The sequence below is a fragment of the Saccopteryx bilineata genome, chromosome 12, assembly GCF_036850765.1.
Source record: "Saccopteryx bilineata isolate mSacBil1 chromosome 12, mSacBil1_pri_phased_curated, whole genome shotgun sequence".
In the NCBI taxonomy this organism is placed as follows: domain Eukaryota; kingdom Metazoa; phylum Chordata; class Mammalia; order Chiroptera; family Emballonuridae; genus Saccopteryx; species Saccopteryx bilineata.
Window position 1 is genome coordinate 28,321,261 of NC_089501.1, and position 18,728 is coordinate 28,339,988.

The 18,728-nt window shown below is 37.3% G+C and overlaps 1 protein-coding gene across 1 annotated transcript in view; it reads right to left on the reverse strand.

The window, feature by feature from the left end:
* Positions 1-12,875: 12,875 nt before the first annotated feature.
* The window catches only part of STX7 (syntaxin 7), a 45,191-nt gene continuing 39,338 nt past the window's right edge, over positions 12,876-18,728 (reverse strand). The window contains exon 10 of the mRNA XM_066248041.1: positions 12,876-15,812. Coding sequence (XP_066104138.1) covers positions 15,723-15,812 — 90 coding nt within the window. The 3' untranslated portion in view covers positions 12,876-15,722. The remainder of the gene's footprint in view (positions 15,813-18,728) is intronic.

An 18,728-nucleotide genomic window follows, 5' to 3' on the forward strand; every position in this document is an offset into this window, starting at 1 on the left:
AGCATTTTTCCTCCTTTAGTCAAAAATGACTGGCACAACCTTAGTTCTCTGATGCACATTACTACCAAGTCTTGGAAACGCAGGTCAGCAAAAAGCCTGCCCCATAAATTTCAAAGACCCTTACATACTTATAAATGTGTCCTCCAGTCATGCTTAATTTAAACCAAATACTATGGTACCAAGATAAAACTTGCTTTGTTTTGATAAAACCTATATTAATTTGTCATTGTGTAATATATTTGGGATTAAAGTTTGTTCCTTATGTAAAAAAAGTTATGCTCCTGCCTCTGTAAAAGAAGTTTGAGTACTGTACATACATATTAAAGAAGAAAGTAAGTCGAGGACCTCCAATCAAAGAATCCTGTTTGCTGTGAGTGATCAAATTCCTTTTTTGAAATAACATAGTTCCCTTCCATTTACATTTTTTAAATTATAGGAAGATTAATAGATATTTGTAATGTAATCAATGTTGAACTATTATCCAAGAGGTTAAGTAAGTGCTTAAGATATGAGCAAATCAAAGGAACCAGAAACGACTAAGAAAAGTTTAATTGTGATGAATTTATGCAGGATTTCAAAATTAGAAAATATAGAAAAAAGTAATTTTATTTTCAATTTTATAAACTTTTGAAGAAAATAAAACTTCTTTTAAATTACATGTGGGGTTGTCATCACAATCTTTTTCATATTCTAAGCTTCTAACATTTTCAATCCAGCCCTGGATACAAAAACTCTAAACACGAGGGTTAAGGCATCAAAGATGAAAGCTAGTCCACTTACAACTATTTATATTGCAAACGCTTTGCCCTTCTGCAAGAACATGCTGTTTCCCAAACACTAACCTCTCTTTACAAGGTTATGCTTATTAGCTGGGATTTGTAGCTCAATAGCAACACTGTTCATCCTTGCTTCAATTCAGATTGTAATTTCTTTTTAAACTACCTGACCCTTATAATCATATGGTGAGTAGGTTTGATCATTCATCTTCCTGAGGCCAAGTACTTGGTCTGAACACAGAGTCACTTGTATTTCTGAAGCCTCTCAGCATTATGATGACTGGGGAGAAAACTGTTGAGAAAGGTTTGAAAGAAACCTTTCATACAACGATTTCATTGTCTTTCTTGTTCTTGTTCTTTTTCTGAAACTAAAATTTCTGATTGCAAAAATAAAAGTCTTCCTGGACATGAGAATGAAGTTTTAAGAGATGATCTTTGTTTTTAATTAAATGTAAGCTATCAACTATTTTGTTGTTGTTAGAATTTGCTGAGTAAGATTTTGCTTTTTCTCAGGGCCCAGCTATTTTTTAGCACTCAGCAGATGCTCACCGAATGAATGAATGAGTGAATGAAGGAACGCATGAATTACCCAACCTCATGTCTTTGTCTTGAAGCTGTATCTTTTCTCATAGCATTAAAATGTTGCATTAATGTCTGACTTCACAACCGGAGCACCACAGTTCGCATGTTGCCTAAATTGGATTACAGGCTAGAGGAAAGGACATCCTGAGCTAATTGCCTAGACTCGGTTTCTGCCCATTCCTGAACCAGTCGCTGAGGCAAAAGGAATGTGATTAGGCTGTCTGATTTATATAAAGCAGAATGGATGAACTGTGGAGTTAGGATGGAGCCCATTTCACCCACGGAACATGGCTGCTACCCAACAGAGAGAGAATATTCCAAAGAAAAGTCTGGGACCATTTAGAACTGACAGGGGTTGCATAGATATTGACAATGTAATTTCTACTTTCAATATGACTCAGTGAAGAGGGTCAAAAAATGATGATGGAAGATGATTTGACTTTGGGTGGTAGGCTCACATGCAATATAGAAATCAGAAGTCATAGAAATGCATGCTTGAAACCTATATAATCATAATAACCAATGCCACCCCAATAAATTTAATAGTAATATAAAGAACACAACTTGAAAACAGTCAGAGAGAAATGATGCATTATTTCTAGGAAAACAATAATTCGAATAACTGGATTTCTCATTAGAAACTATGGAGGCCATAATAAAGTAGAATAAGGTATTTCCAGTGCTGAAACTACCTTTCCACCCAGCATTCTAAATCAGAGGTAAAGGTGGAAAACAAAATAACGAAACTGATGGACATAAATTATGTGTTAGAAAGAATTTTTTTTCGGGCCCTGGCCGGTTGGCTCAGTGGTAGAGCGTCGGTCTGGCGTGCAGAAGTCCCGGGTTCGATTCCCGGCCAGGGCACACAGGAGAAGCGCCCATCTGCTTCTCCACCCCTCCCCCTCTCCTTCCTCTCTGTCTCTCTCTTCCCCTCCCTCAGCGAGGCTCCATTGGAGCAAGGATGGCCCAGGCGCTGGGGATGGCTCCTTGGCCTCTGCCCCAGACGCTAGAGTGGCTTTGGTCGCGACAGAGCGACGCCCCCTGGTGGGCGTGCCGGGTGGATCCCGGTCGGGCGCATGCGGGAGTCTGTCTGACTGTCTATCCCCATTTCCAGCTTCAGAAAAATAAAAAATAAAAATAAAAAAAAAGAAAAAAAGAATTCTTTTTCTTAAGATTTAAAGAAAATTTCCTTTAAATTGGTTTAAAAAAACTAAAAGGTTTTTAGTCATATTTGACATTATGCTTATTTTTTTAAAGAAGAAACCCTAAAATAGGATCCCACCTATTGTGATTTCGACTTTAACTAGACATAGCTGACTGACCTTGAGTGTTTCTGAAACAGTTAACAGTGCCGTTTCCCGAGAGGTTTTAAGTAAAAAGCGATTGATCTTTTGTAGATTATGGTTAATATTTTTTGCATATTTTCTAAGAAATATTTTGCTACCTAGAGGTCATAAAAACATTCCTCTAATATTTTCCTTGTAGAGCTTTTATGCGTGCTTGAGTAAATTGTGCATTCTCTCACCGAGGGGCGCATAATATCTTATGATTTAAGTCAATTTAGTTTACTCTGTTCTACATATTAACATTTTTGCTGCTTGAGATAAAAATTGAGAGAGGTACATAAACTACAATGTAGTATGTTTCTCAATTTTTTTCCCTGTGGTTCTATTAATTTTAGATTTTTTTGCTACGTTTAGAATTGCTATCCCTGCCTTATTAGTTGAAACTATTAACATTTTTACATACTTTTTATTCCTATTAAGGCTTTTCACTAGTATTTATAAGAACTAATATTGATAGAACTAACCTAACTTGGTATATTTACTTACATTGTTTTTTCTAATCCTACTTTTGGTCTTTCTCTATCCCTGTGCTTTCTGTCTTTTGTAAACTGAATATATTGAGGAATGTTGCCTTTTTTATTTGATGAGGTAAGCCATTAATATTTATTGTAACTATTGATTTAATATGTGTTCCATTTCTTTGCTTTTTCTTTGTTTTTTCATTCTTCATTGAATTTTTTTGACTATCAAAGTTGGGATTTTTAAAAAAGGTTTATTTCCCCTTATTTCAGAATGCTTCTTTCTATTGGTTTAAAGTTATTCTTTGTTATTTTCTAATGGTTATCCTTGAAAATTTACCATGAATACTTAGGTCAACAAAGCCTTAAGTTATTTATTCTCTTAACTTCTATGTGAAGGGGAATGAGATTTTGAAATGCACATACTGATTTCCAAGAACTTTCTCCCACCTTCCCTACACATATATTTCCTGGCTTATACACCATTTTGCTAGTATCTTATATTATTAATTTTATGTTTTTAAGATTTTATTTATTAGAAGAAGGAGAGCAAGAGAAGGGGTAGGAGCGGGAAGTATCAATTCATAGTTGTTGCTTCTTGTATGTGCCTTGACCAGGTGAGCCTGGAGTTTCAAACTGGTGACTTAGCATTCCAAGATAATGCTTTATCCACTGCGCTGCCACAGGTCAGGAACTTTGCTAGTGTTTTATTTATGCTCTTCATTTTAACCTCCCAATGTAAGTATTTTGTAAATATAGATAGTATTAATTTACATTTCCTGCATGATTACCAGTTCCTTAGCTCATTCTTTCTTGCATCTTAAACTTTCCTTCCTCTTCATTTTTTTCTACCCTACAATTCATCCTTATTCTTTAAGTGAAAGCCTATTAGTCATAAATTCTCCTTTGGGAAAAAAAACAAATAAAACAAAAAACCCAAAACGATATATGTCTTTATTTTGCCCTATTCTTGAAAGGTAATTTCACTGGCACTCATTGTAGGTTGACTGTTATATTCACCTACTACCTTGAAGATGTTATTCCACTGTTTTGTGGCTTCAATTTCTTGGTATTAAAAAAATCTCTTGTCAATTTGTCATTCCTTTGTAGGTGGATATTTATTTATTCTGGCTGCTTTTAAGATCTTTTTGTCTTTGTTCTCAAGTTTCCTATATTATAAAAAAAGAACCTGCATTGGTTTTCTTTTATTTACCTTGTTTGATATACATTTCGTTTCTTGCACATGTGGATTCATATTTTTGATTAGGTCTAGAATTTTGAACAATACCCGTTTTTTCTGTTGTCTTATCTCTGAGACTCCAATTAGACACATATGAGATCTTCTTATCCTACCCTTCAGATCTCATGATCCATCATTCCTATTTTCTATCTCTTTGTCTGTCTTTGCTACAATATGTATTAATTCCTCAGTTCACTAATGATTCCTTTACCAATGTCTAACAGGCTCATAAACTATTCATTGAGTTATATATTTCAATAATTATTTTATACTTATTATGTTTGATTCCTTTTAACATCTGTATTTTCTTTTTACTTATCTCTTGTTACATATTTAGTTTAACTCAGTGATTTCTTTACCCATTTCATAAATTATTCCATTTTTGCTAATTCCAATATCTGAATTTCTTGAGTATATAAATCCTGTTTCTCAATCAAAATTGCTTATTTTCTTGTGTGTTTGTTTGCTAAATCTAGAGGCATTAATTAGGCAGGCTTTCTTCCCGAGAGGATTTTTACTCACTTGTTAGAATTACTGTCAGAGTCCACTGACCTGGGACCACTTTGTCTCAGAATCAGTCTTTTCCTGTTTCCCAATAATTTTGGGTTTAACTCACTTTCACTTGTAATAGTCCTTAGTGATTATATTGCTTTCTAATGAGCCAGAAAACAAACTAAATATTATATGTGCTGTTCTTTGTTCAACAACTAATTTTATTTTGTAGAAGGATCATTGAGAGGACTTAGTCAACCATACCGCCAGAAGCAGAAATCATCTACTTCTTTCCTAGTTGATTTTGGTAATTTGCATTTTTCATATAAATTATTCATTTTATTTGTGAAAGGATGAGTCAGCCTACGCAGTCAACTTCATTGTTATTTAATTTTAAGTAACTGCCACAGTCACCCCCACCTTTAGCAATCACCACCCTGGGCAGAATGCAGCCACCAACATCGAGGTCAGACTCTCCACCCAGCAAAAAGGATTATGACTTGCTTCACTGAAGGTTTGGGTGATGGTTAGCATTTTTTATTGTAGCAATGAAGTATTTTTTTAACTACAGTATGTACATTTTTTTTAGACCAAATGCTATTGCAACATTTAATAAACTACAATGTAGTGTAAACGTAACTTTTGTATGCACAATGAAACCAAAAAATTAGTGAGATTTGCTCTATTGAAATATTCACTTTATTGCCATGATCCAAAAGCAAATCCACAATCTTTCCAAGGTCTGCCTCTACTGGTTTAACATACAGTAGTTCTTATCAAAATCCCAGCAAGTATTATGTGTAGATAACGTTATTCTAAAATACATATGGAAAGATAATGGACGAAGTACCTAAAACACTTTTAAAAAAGAATAAAGTAGAAGCAAATAATCTCTTTGATTTCAAGCCTAATTAAACAGAGTAATCAATACTGTCTGGTATTGGTGAAGGTTTGCACACACAAATCAATGGAATAAAATAGACAACCCAGATATAGACTTACATAAATATGTTCAACTGATTTTTTTTTCCCAGTAACTCACTTTGTCCAACAGATTTTTGACAGAGGAGCAAAAATAATTCAGTTGAAGAATGATAGCCTTTCCAACTGACATGGTGTTGGGCCCTGGCCATGGAGTTCAGTTGATTAGAGCATCATCCCTATACACCAAGGCTGTGTGTTTGATTTCTTGTGAGGGCACATGAAGAATCAGCCAAGGAATGCATAAATAAGTGGAACAACAAATTGATGTTTCTCCCTCTCTCTCTTTTCCTTCCTTTTTCTAACAAAAAGAAAAAATCAATCAATAAAAAATTAAAAAACAAACATGGTATTGGAACAATTGGATATCCATAAGCAAAACAGTGACCCTCAATCTAAGTCTCACAAAATTTTTTGAAAATTTTTAATTAATTAATTAAGACAATTACATTTAACAGGGTGACATTGGTCAATCAGATTACATAGATTTAGAGAGAAAATTAAGTATTTTTACAAAATTAATTTGTAAAAAATTAATTTGAGCCCTGGCCGGTTGCCTCAGCGGTAGAGCGTCGGCCTGGCGTGCGGGGGACCCAGGTTCGATTCCCGGCCAGGGCACATAGGAGAAGTGCCCATTTGCTTCTCCACCCCCACCCCCTCCTTCCTCTCTGTCTCTCTCTCTTCCCCTCCCACAGCCAAGGCTCCATTGGAGCAAAGATGGCCCGGGCACTGGGGGTGGCTCCTTGGCCTCTGCCCCAGGCACTAGAGTGGCTCTGGTCTCAACAGAGTGACGCCCCGGAGGGGCAGAGCATCGCCCCCTGGTGGGCAGAGCGTCGCCCCTGGTGGGCGTGCTGGGTGAATCCCGGTCGGGTGCATGCGGCAGTCTGTCTGTCTCTCCCTGTTTACAGCTTCAGAAAAATACAAAAAAAAAAAATTAATTTGAAAGAATCATGGACTTGAAAGTATTGTAAAACTATAAAACTTTTTGAAAAGAACATAAGATAATAAAGAAAATCTTTGGATCTAGGCCAGTGAAAGAGTTTTTGATATCAAAAGTATGATCCATGAAAGGAAAAATTGATAAACTAGACTGCATCAAAATTAAAAACTTTTGCTCTGTGAAAGATCGTTAAGAAAAGACAAGCTACAGATTGGAAGAAAATGCTTGTAACTCGATTTACATATTAAACAAAGAACTAGTATCTAGAATATATATTTTAAACAAACACTCAAAATTCAAGCATAAAGATATAAACAATCCAATTAGAAAAAGGGAGAAAGACATGAAGAAACACATCACTGTAAATTCAGGTGCCATATATGTAAATGGAAAGAGGCAATAAGAAATTTATCCATGTTGTTCAACTTCATTAGCCACTTGTGAAGTATAAATTAAAACCATGGTAAGATATCAGTAGACACCTTTCAGAATAACTAAAATAAAAATAGTGACACCATCACATGCATAAGGAAGTAAAGAAACTGGACATTCAAACATCACTTCTGGGAATGTAAAATGGTATAGTCACTCTGGAAAACTGGCAGTTTCTTAAAAACTAAACATTCAACTACTAATGCCCCAGTAATTGTACTGCTGGGCATTTATCCCAGAGAAACTAATTAAAACTATATTCACAAAAATTTCTATACACAAATGTTTGTAGCAACTTTATTCATAATTGCTGAAACTCAGCCCTGGCCGATTGGCTCAATGGTAGAGCCTTGGTCTGGTGTGTGGATGTCTCAGGTTTGATTCCCAGTCAGGGAACACAGGAGAAGTAACCATCTGCTTCTCCACGCCTCTCTTCTCTCTTCTCCCTCTCTCTCATCTCCTCTGGCAGCCATGGCTCGATTGGTTAGAGTGCATTGGCACCAGGCACTGAGGATGGCTCTATGGAGCTTCTGCCTCAGGCACTAAAAATAGCTGGGTTGGAAATATGGCCCTAGATGGGCAGAGCATTGACCTCAGATGGGGACTGCCAGGTGGATCCCGGTACAGGGATATGTGGAAGTCTGTCTCTCTATCTCCTCACCTCTCACTTGGAAAAGAAATATATATATGCCCAAACTCACTAGATGTTAGCCAGTAGGTAATTGGTTAAACAAACCATCATACATCTGTGCCATGGACTACTACTCAGCACTAAAAAATGAACCACCAATGTACCTGATACAAAAAACAACATGGATGAATTCCCAGAGAATTATGCTGAATGAAAAAAAAGCTAACCTTAAAAGGTTACAAACTATATGATTCTAGCTACATAATATTAATGAAATTATAAAAATGGAGAACAGATTGTGATTATTGAGGGTGAATGAGGGGACAGGGGTGGAAACAAAGTGGCTGTGGCTATGTAAGTGCAACACGAGGGGTCTCTGGGCTGGAATATTCTGTATGGAGATGTTCTGCATCTTAACTATATCAATGTCAATAGTCTGGTTGCACAAGATGTTACCCTTGGGTGAAACTGAGTGAAAGGTATGTGGGCAGGAATCTGTTTTGTTTTTTTACAATAGAAAATAAATATTTATCTCGAAATAAAAGTTTAATTCAAAATACTAGCATTATACATATTTTATACTTTATAGGGAATGGACTCATTATTTTAAATGTTTAAGCCATTTCAAAGGAAAGTATTGGTCAGTTGTCTACATTCCTGTCTTGATAAAAGTTTAATCGAATATGGAAAACTTCTAAGTAACCAAGAAAAATGTTTGATTATAGATCAGGAAAAAATAAACAACAGGGTAGCCCTAATTTAGAATATCCCATTGCACCCAAGACTGAACTAATTTAAATGATATATGATGGTTGTCTTACTAAATCTTGGCATATTACCCACCACACAATAATAATGAAATGTTAAAGTTACATAACCTTTGAGGAAATTCAAACATTACATTTGGTACTGGAGGTTGGATGTGGTCAGGTACATTGAAAATGTCTTTAAATGAACTTAACATGAGCATAACAGTCAAGTTTGAAAAAAATATTCTCCACCGAATGATAATCTGGCTTTTTGTTTCTAGAGTCATTATTGGCAGACAGACCAGTTTGACTTGAAAGCTTTTCATGATCAACCAAGTTACTAAAAGCTGGTATCTTATCCTTCATTAAATGTCTAATTTCTAGAGATGTAAACTGGGTCTCTTCATTCTGGTCTGACTTCCATGTTTCAGACCTACCATTAAATAGCTGATATAAAATTCAAGAGACATTAGTAATTGAAACTAGTACCAGTAAATCTTTGTTGAGACTAAAAGACTGAGTTTCTAAGTTTTCCACCAATGCTAATAGGGTTTGGAGTCAGCAATGACTGTCAAACAGTACTTACAGTAAACACTTAAAAATTTGTACTTTGGGTTTGCCAAAGTGGGAATTAAGGCCCTTTCAAGTTTATTTAAAGACTCAGTTCAATTCTAGCAGACTCCCTCTAGAACAAGTAGGGGTGTTGTGCATGTCACAACTGCACAGGAAATCTGGTTTTGCCTTCCGCCACTTACATTTTAAGCAGAAATGCCATCACTATACAAAACCTACAGAAATCCCACTCTGAGTAATTAAGTGACCAACCTCTTAAAAACCTGCCAGGAGCAACAGTGTCTATAAAAATCTATTTAGTGTGTCAGTTATTTAGTTCTATTTCTGCATTTAAAATTAGGATTATTTGAACAAAAATAAGATCTTACACAATTTTCATGTTAACTAAATGATTGCAAAAACCAAGGATTAAGATTGATATAGTATGTGAATTATAAGGCAATGGGTTAAATGAGCCATTAAGAGGGTGTTCTTTCTTCCTCTTTAAAAAAAATTATTAATTTCTGAGAGAGAAAAAGAGACATTGACTTGTTGTTCCACTTATTTATGTATTCATTGGTTGTTTCTTATAGGTGCCATTATCAGGATCCAACCCGCAACCCTGGCATATTGGGATGACACTCTAGCCAACTGAGCTACCTGACCCAAGGTATTCTCTTTAGATACCAAAAAAAAAAAAAAAAAAGACTTGCTAAAGAATAAGGTAGCGTTGCATGACCAGGCGGTAGCACAGTGGATAGAGCATTGGACTGGGACACAGAGAACCCAGGTTCAAAGCCCCGAAGTTGCTGGTTTGAGTGTGGGTTCACTAGCTTGAGTGTGGGATCATAGACATGATCCCATGGTCATTGACCTGAGCCCAAAGGTAGTCGCTGGCTTGAAGCTCAAGGTTGCTGGCTTGAGCTCAAGGTCGCTAGCTTGAGCAAGGGTCACTTGGTCTGCTGTAGCCCTCTGGTCAAGGCACATATGAGAAAGCAATCAATGAACAACTAAGGTGCCTCAACGAAGAACTGATGCTTCTCATCCCTCTCCCTTCCTGTCTGTCCTTCTCTGTCTCTCTTTCTCTGTCACAAAAAGAAAAAAGAAAAAAAAAAGAATAGGGTGGGGTTAAATTAGACACACTTTAACAGGAGCATTGGTGATGCATTGGCGTTCAGTGCATTCTAAAAAAATATAGGTTCCAGGCCCTGGCTGGGTATCTCAGTTGGTAGAGCATCATCTGATATGCCAAGCTTGTGGCTTAGATCCTCAGAGAAGGCACATATAAGAACCAATGAATGGATAAAAAAGTGAAATGACAAAATCAATGTTTCAGTTTTATTCTCCCTTTCTCTTTTGCTTTAGAGTCAATAAAAATATACATATACAAAAGTTCCAATTTCCCCTTGGCTCTTTCCCTTCTTCCCAATGCTCTGCCTTCATTGGAAGCCATAATTTTGCAAAAGTCCTATAAACATCAGTCTTGACCTTTAGGACCCCCTAGCTCTGAATCCAGATGCTGCCACCAGCAGAAGGACATTTCCTTTTTGGAGCTATTATATATAGATTACCTTTCAACTTAGTAGCTACTCTTTAGAAAAGTATCCATTCTCTAGTAGTATGTTAATGGAGCAAAGAAAAGGAAATTCAGTTAGTAAGACGGGAACAGGATGAACAGGAAGCCAGCCCATGAGTGAACGGGCCCCAGTCCTCAGGTGCTAGCTAGGTGGTTGAAGTGATGAATCCACCCTCACAAATGCCTGTCTTCCTTGCCTCCTTCCTCTACCACCCATTTTCCTTCTTACACATCAAGTGCTTTTACACCCTGAATGCCAAAATGTAAGCTCCTGAGGGCAGGGATTATATTCTTTTGAAACACTCTTGTACCCCTCATGACCAGGGATGAAGGAGCCTGTCACAAAATAAGTGCCAAATTAAGTCAACAATTATTTATTGAGCAACTCTGGGCAGAGGAAAGTGCTAGGTGCTTGGGCCTGCGTTTGTATGCATAAACTTTGTTCTAGTTGGAAAAATTGACTTACCATTAAGAAGCAATACTTCTAAATTTTTTCCACCAAAGAACCCTTAAAGATAAGAAAATTCTGCAAGTCTTTCTGCTTCACATAGTTTATAGTCTTTCTGCTTTTCGGTGTTTCCTACCTCGCTGGGCAGTCTGTTGTCACCTCAACATCACCGCCCTCCTCTTTCTGAAATGTCTGTTCTCTGTATTGCTGGGAAGCCAGAAACTACATTTCCCAGACTTTTCTTCATCTTCTGGTTCGAAGTTAGAGTGGACCAGTGAGAGGTGCTTCTATCAGATTGGAAAGATGGAGAAAAGGAGAGGCCGAAGTGTAGGTAGGCAGCACACGGGCTTCATGGCCATCTCAAGATCTCTTGCAGGTCATCTGCTTCGGTGCTATCAACAGCCTAGCAGGCTGGTGGCAGCCCTTTGAGACCCACTGGTGTCAATGATACAAGCTGAGGACCATGAACTTTCAAGGGCTCAAGATGCAGTGATGTGGGGCCAGCTTCCGAGAGCCACCCTTGCTGCGGCTGCAGACTCACCTGCTCCTCACATGCTGGAGGAAGCTCCTAAGTTCAGATTGAAACCCTTTTACTTACACCAAGTGGCTCCTTTCCTGACTGAACCCTGATAGTAATGTTAAAATAGTCCAAAATCATCATTAAGGGACAATGTGTTCCTAGTGTGCTGTTAACGTAGTGAATGAGGTACTACTCCACTGCATCTACTGACTTCTGAAAACGCAGCGGAAATGAAGAAAGGTCACCCTGCAGGCTTAGGCCCAGGTAGTTTCTTTACTACTCTCTGGGTTACAGTATTTCAGGACACAAATCCTATTTGGTGGGAAGACATGGTTTTCTCTTCATTGACTTATGAACTAGGACCGGACAGTTGTTAAGTCGAGCTGTCATGCATTTTGTTAAAAAAGTGCTATCATGTACCTGTTTCAGCTCCTATCGGTATAAATTTTACTACATGTATTCCTTGCTGAGAGGTCAGGCTGCTCAAATCCTATGGTAAGACTCCACAGAAGTCTTGGGATCCACAGGTCAGGTTTTTGTTTTTATTCACTGAATCATGAAAATATACAATTTTATTTTTTGTTTAAGGAACGATCCCTGATGATTTTTACCACTAAAAATGTCACGTAACTCGTAACTACCCAAACAGCTCTCTTCATCTCATGCTAAAATTTTATTTTTATCACAGCAACTTGGTCATGAGTAAAAAACAGTTATTTACCTTTCAAGAAAATAAGCAGAGCTCTGGCCTTATGTGCTTAGCTCAGTGGTAGAGCGTCAGCTTGATGTGCAGGAGTTCCAGGTTCGATTCCCAGCCAGGGCACACAGGAGAAGCGCCCATCTGCTTCTCCACTCCTCCCCCTCTCCTTCTTCTCTGTCTCTCTCTTCCCCTCCCGCAGCCAGGGCTCCACTGGAGCAAAGTTGGCCCGGGCACTGAAGATGGCTCCGTGGCCTCTGCCTCAGGCACTAGAATGGCTCTGGTTGCAACAGAGCGACGCCCTAGATGGGCAGAGCATCGCCCCCTGGTGGGCGTGCCGGGTGGATCCCGGTCAGACGCATGCGGGAATCTGTCTGACTGCCTCCCTGTTTCCAACTTCAGAAAAATACAAAAAAAAAGAAAAGAAAAAAAAAGAAAATAAACACTGAATAAAATACTCTTGTGAATTGCTCTTTATTATTAAATGGTGAACAATGACTATTTTCTTTATACAGGTTTTCTATTTTATTGTGACATTATTTTCTACATAAAGAAACAAAAATCACACCAACTAGAAAAACTATTCTGCACTTTCCTTGCTAAACTACAGACTAATTTTGTGGAATAAGAGGTTTTCACAAGTCATTCCTTTTTTCATTATAAATTTGTCTAAAAAGATTGATATTCAAAACATTTTGTCTGTGTAGAAAAATTTAATCATTTTAACAAAAGCAGTAAAGACCCTGAAGGACGCAGTGGCAGCCTTTGCAAGGAGCAGAGGGTTGTCAGTCAGTGGCACAGACGTCACCGCTGGGAGCCGGTGCGCGCAGTGGGCCTGACTTCAGGGGCTGTGTCCGTCCGTCGCTTGCTGTCCGAGATTGCGTTCCACCTGTATTCACATCCATATACTATTTTGGAACTGATCCCATGCCCACTAAAAAAGCAAGCTGCACTGACACCAGTCATTCTTTTACCATCAATTACTGCCAAACCAAAACATTATTTTATGACATTTAATGACCAATACAAAGGCCAAATTCTTCCTGCTGTACTGTCATTCAGTTTCAGTAAAGAAGCTGGTTAACCTCAGCCTGCATCCTTCAAGCATGTCTTTGGGGCGCACTGAAAGGAACACTAGGTGTCATTTGATAAGGAAACTTCTTCAGTTAAGAGTCTCAGTTTGCCTCACACAGATTCAGATATGCTCACAGGCATTAAAACCATGCTAATTTCGCTTTCTATAATGTAAGCTTCACCACCTCTCAAGGTGACTCTAAAACTAACGCAAAGGAAAATGTTTAAAAATTGGCTACTGTCCTGTTTTTCATTTTATTTTTTCTAATCGAGACTCTTCTTTGTGTTCCAAATACTGTGTGCAAACTTCCCCTTCAAAATGAATGATTCCTAGAAGAATGCAAGCCACTCGAGTTCCTCTTTGCAGTCACTGAGCTGTGTCCCAGTTAAAATCATTTATAAATTATTACACTTTAAATAACGGTGCTAAAATTATGCCAAAAAAATCAAGTGCTTCTGCTGTTCTTGGGAACTTAACTATGAAATAAATAGAAGTAAATGCATTTGCCTTTGTGATAACAACATTTATCAAGTAAAATTGTGGCAAGAACAATAACAAAAACAATAACAAAACAAAACAAAAAAAAAAACTGGAGTGATTTGTGAAAGCCATTAGGACTTTAGCCACAGGGCGCCGGTGCATGACATGAAACAGCAGGCTTCCCTACACTTTTCTCTCCACTTAACAAGGAGAAAACACGTTCAGGAAAGTCTGACATGCTTTCACTGACTTCAGAATGAGTAGAAACTGCCTGAGTTCTCCCCTGCATCACCCATCCCATTCACTAAAGTGAGCCGATTCTGATAAACACAGGTATCAAGGTTGCTAATCACTCACAGAAGAGTTTTCTACAGTCTCTTTTGTAGAAGAGATTGAGTTTTACTGTCATGCAGCTTCTACCTATCAGAGGCAAAATCTTTTAAGATTGCCAAAATAAAAATTGAGTAAGGTATTTCAGAAAGATGGGAGAATGGCTGTTGGGTGGGTTACCTTCCCAGTGGCCAAAGTGTGAGGGAAAGGTCAAGTGTCGGTTCCATGGAAGCAGAATCCTCATGGAACAGAGCTATCCAGACACGATTAAAATCATCTTTATTTTGGCTGCCAATGTACACTTTAGTTAGTTACTTAATATTTTATTTGTTCCCATTTGAAGTTTATAGCTTGCCATGTAAAACACTGCCTTCACTATCAAACTGTGCTAGAAGAACATTATAAAATACAAGCATTCAGATTAGTGTATTAAAATAACATGGCCTTAAAACGGTGAGTTAATTGGCAAACATCCAATTCCTTTTCTAATGAAGGATGGTACAAAATGGTACTCAAGGTAAATACATTTTAAGTTCTGGGTGCTAGAAATAGTAATTGTGGGATAGTTTCCTCCCCAATAATTTTGACCTAAGAATACAAATGTAACCATTATTCAATAGCATGTAAGGAAAGATCACTAATTTCCATTCTAATAGCTGTAGAAATACACAGCCGAGTAACAGGTTGGGGTATTGATTTGTTACACTCTCCTTCCAAACCACATTGAACATTTATAGTGACTACACATTCCTCAGTAAACGTCCAATTTAAACACAGCCTATGTAAAAACAATCTAAGGAGTATTTTACCAGGCAATCTACAGCAATGCTTAATATATACACACCCAGTATATGAAATGTAGTAGGAAACTGTTCATTGATTTCATTCAGAGTAGTAAGGGGTCTGAAGATTAAGAATAACAGTCAAATAGATAATCTGTGCTGGTATGAACCAGCAAAAAAGCCAACACAAACAGGTAATTTTTAAAATTATTTAGAACATTTCTTCTGGCCCTAATCAAAATTCAATTTTTAATTAAAGTAACAAATCTCGGTTTATGTTGTACTGTGACAAAAAGACAGATGCCCACAGAACACATACACCTTTAAATTTATTCATTCTAAAAACTAAGTCAACAGGATAAATAAATTATAAATGAAAGACATATACAACGTGGGCAAAAAACTAAGTTACCAGATCGAAAAGCATGGAAGTTATGCCCACAGTGATACTTAGAAAAACATTCAATATTAGAAAATATCAAATTTACTCCAAAAGAACCCCCCCCCAAATAAAAATAAAAGTACGGAAACCACCTTTTATGCAATAGCTTTAAAATAATAATAATAAAAAACCACTGTTACAAGAACCTTCCTACATAATTTAGATAAGTACAACAGTGTACTCCTTCAGAATTTTAGCTTTTCACTCCCAGTATGATACCAATAATTACGACTCCGATGACAAGGAGAGAAATGATGATGCACAGGGTTTTTCTGGATTTGCGCTGCAGATGCAAAAACAAAAATATGTTTACAAATGTAGAGAAGCATCTCCATAGCAACTGAAAATCATTTGGTTCATTTCTAGAGTAAAATCAATAGTAATTCATTGCCCTCAAATTTTTTAGTGCATTTTTTTTCTTCTTAAAAATCTCTTCAATACACATAGGACAATTTTCTTTTTCAAAAATATTTTTCTTGAGTTAATGGTGCAATTCAAGGGGTAATTATTCAACTTTTGTTGGTAATTTTTCTGGGGTAGAAAACACAGAAAAATGAAAGCTACTGATTTAAGCAATGGACTGAGGTTAGCTATGTATGAAAAAAAAGAGAACAGTTTAAGAGCTTCTGTATTTAAATACTATTATAAAAAAATTTGTTCTTCAAATTGCCAGTTAAAAAATAATCATGGGGCTGTAAAGTACAATATAGGGAATATAGTCAATAATATTGTAATAAATATGTATGGTATCAAATGGGTACTAGACCTATTGGGGTGATCACTTTGTAAGGTATATAAATACCTAACTGCTATGTTGTATACCCGAAATGAATATAATATTGTATGTCAACTGTAATTGAAAAAAAAATTTTTTTTAACATAGCTGATCTTCAAAATGAATTCTCTGAAAATATAAGCAAGAGTAAATGTTCAGCAATTTTTCCAAGGTTAATTTATTAGTTTCCAAATCATTCTCAATGAAAACTGCATTCAACATCTCAACATAACAAATGAAAAGCAAAGAGGCAAAAAAAATTAAGATACAAAATTAAGATACAGTCATTTAAATATAAAGGTTAAGTATTTTGTTCCATTCTTCATTCCTGGCCCAGCTGCAGATTACTGTATTTCTTTAATGGCTTGTATATTTCACAGCAACATGCAGGAATCCTTTTTCTTACAAAGTAGAAAAATTTATAAATTTATTTTATGTCAACCAAAAGTATCATTTTTTTACAAAAAGGTATGTTTCTGGCTTTGAAGTTACCCTAAAAACCATGAATACTTTCAGTATTCCACATATTCATCTAAATTTGTGTGTGTGTCAGAGAGACAGAGAGAGACAGAGAGAGGAACAGACAAGAAGGGAGATGAGAAGCATCAATTCTTTGTTGCAGCTCCTCAGTTGTTCATTGATTGCTTTCTCATATGTGCCTTGACCAGGGGGCTACAACAGAGTGGCCCCTTGCTCAAGCCAGCGACCTCGGTGTTTCGAACCTGGGTCTTCTGCATCCCAGTTCAATGCTCTATCCACTGCGCCACTGCCTGATCAGGCTCATCTAACTTTTCAACTGAATAATACTTATGTATAAAACACAATTCCTCTAAAGTTTTGATATCATGCTTACATATTTGTCCCAGATTCCACTTGGTTTCCAGACACGTGTAATGCACCATTATAAACAGTCATGGGCACTCTGCTACCGGGGGAAACCTCCCTAGGGTGGGGTAATGAGGCCCTTGGGGTGCCATGGTGATAAGAGCACTTATCCCCTTCCTTTATGCTCATGGTCCACCCAACCTGTTTAGAAGCACCATGTTTTGCATAGGCATGAGTTTATTAACAAGGTTTCCAAGTAGGACTATTGGAAAGCAGTTCTTTTCTCATCACTCAGGGCCTCTGGAATTAAATAAATATAAGGGCAGCTCCAGTTTTAGAGGTGCAGCTTGGGAAGATGTGTTTCTTTTCCCCAGGGGACCTGCTGGCTTTCCCTTCCACTAGGGGGAGGAAAACTACCGTACAACTTAATACAGATCTATAACCCCCAAGATCCAAGAGCAAACAAAATAACATGTAAGCCCAGTCACTGACGAATACTACTAAACACTTTTGAGCAGTTCTAACTGTTGGCATTTACAGATTACTGTGTGTGGTGTGTGCATGTGTATAACTACTCATGAATAATGCAGGCTATGACATAATGACATTCATTCTGCAGAGGTGCATATCTGCATCACATGCACAAGATGGTGACCACGAGTCACTCCATCAGTGAATATAAGTCGCTGTGACTCAGCATTCTCTTATAGCTTCACTGTCCTCTACATGTCACTTAATATGCAGTGGATGTCCAGTGAAAAATGGTACTGAAATTATAGGGAACTTTTATGGTTAGTGAGAAAAGTGCAGAGCAACTGAAAATACCCAAGATGATGTAGATCTTAGTTATTTTATAAGAAGGTAACAAGGTTTGAGAAAATAATTATAAACAACAAGAAAAGTAGAGTTTGGAAAGGGAAGTTAAATGCTAGGGTGGAGTTTAGTGGTTTCCAAAAAGCCTGGCCGATCCTTGTTGAACATCAAAGGTCTATGTATTAAACCAGGGGTCCCCAAACTATGGCCCGCGGGCCACATACAGCCCCCTGAGGCCATTTATCCGGCCCCTGCCACACTTCCGGAAGGGGCACCTCTTTCATTGCTGGTCAGTGAGAGGAGCATAGTTCCCATTGAAATACTGGTCAGTTTGTTGATTTAAATTTACTTGTTCTTTATTTTAAATATTGTATTTGTTCCCATTTTGTTTTTTTACTTAAAAATAAGATATGTGCAGTGTGCATAGGGATTTGTTCATAGTTGTTTTTTTTATAGTCCGGCCCTCCAATGGTCTGAGGGACAGTGAACTGGCCCCCTGTGTAAAAAGTTTGGGGACCCCTGTATTAAACAATAGACTAATAGTTTACGGTCCTAATAGTCATATAATACTTCACACATATTTTATATTTGACACATACATATGGACTCAATATATTAACCTGATTTGACTTAAGAAATCAATTTCTTCCCAGCAAAGGGTCTGCTGAATGCTGACAGAGTATCTATCTAGTAGTCAAGGATATTGCAAGGTAATATAATTTCCATAGGACCCGAAGAGATCTCTCTAGGACAATAAATCTATGCCTCTTTAGTGCACAGTGTCAC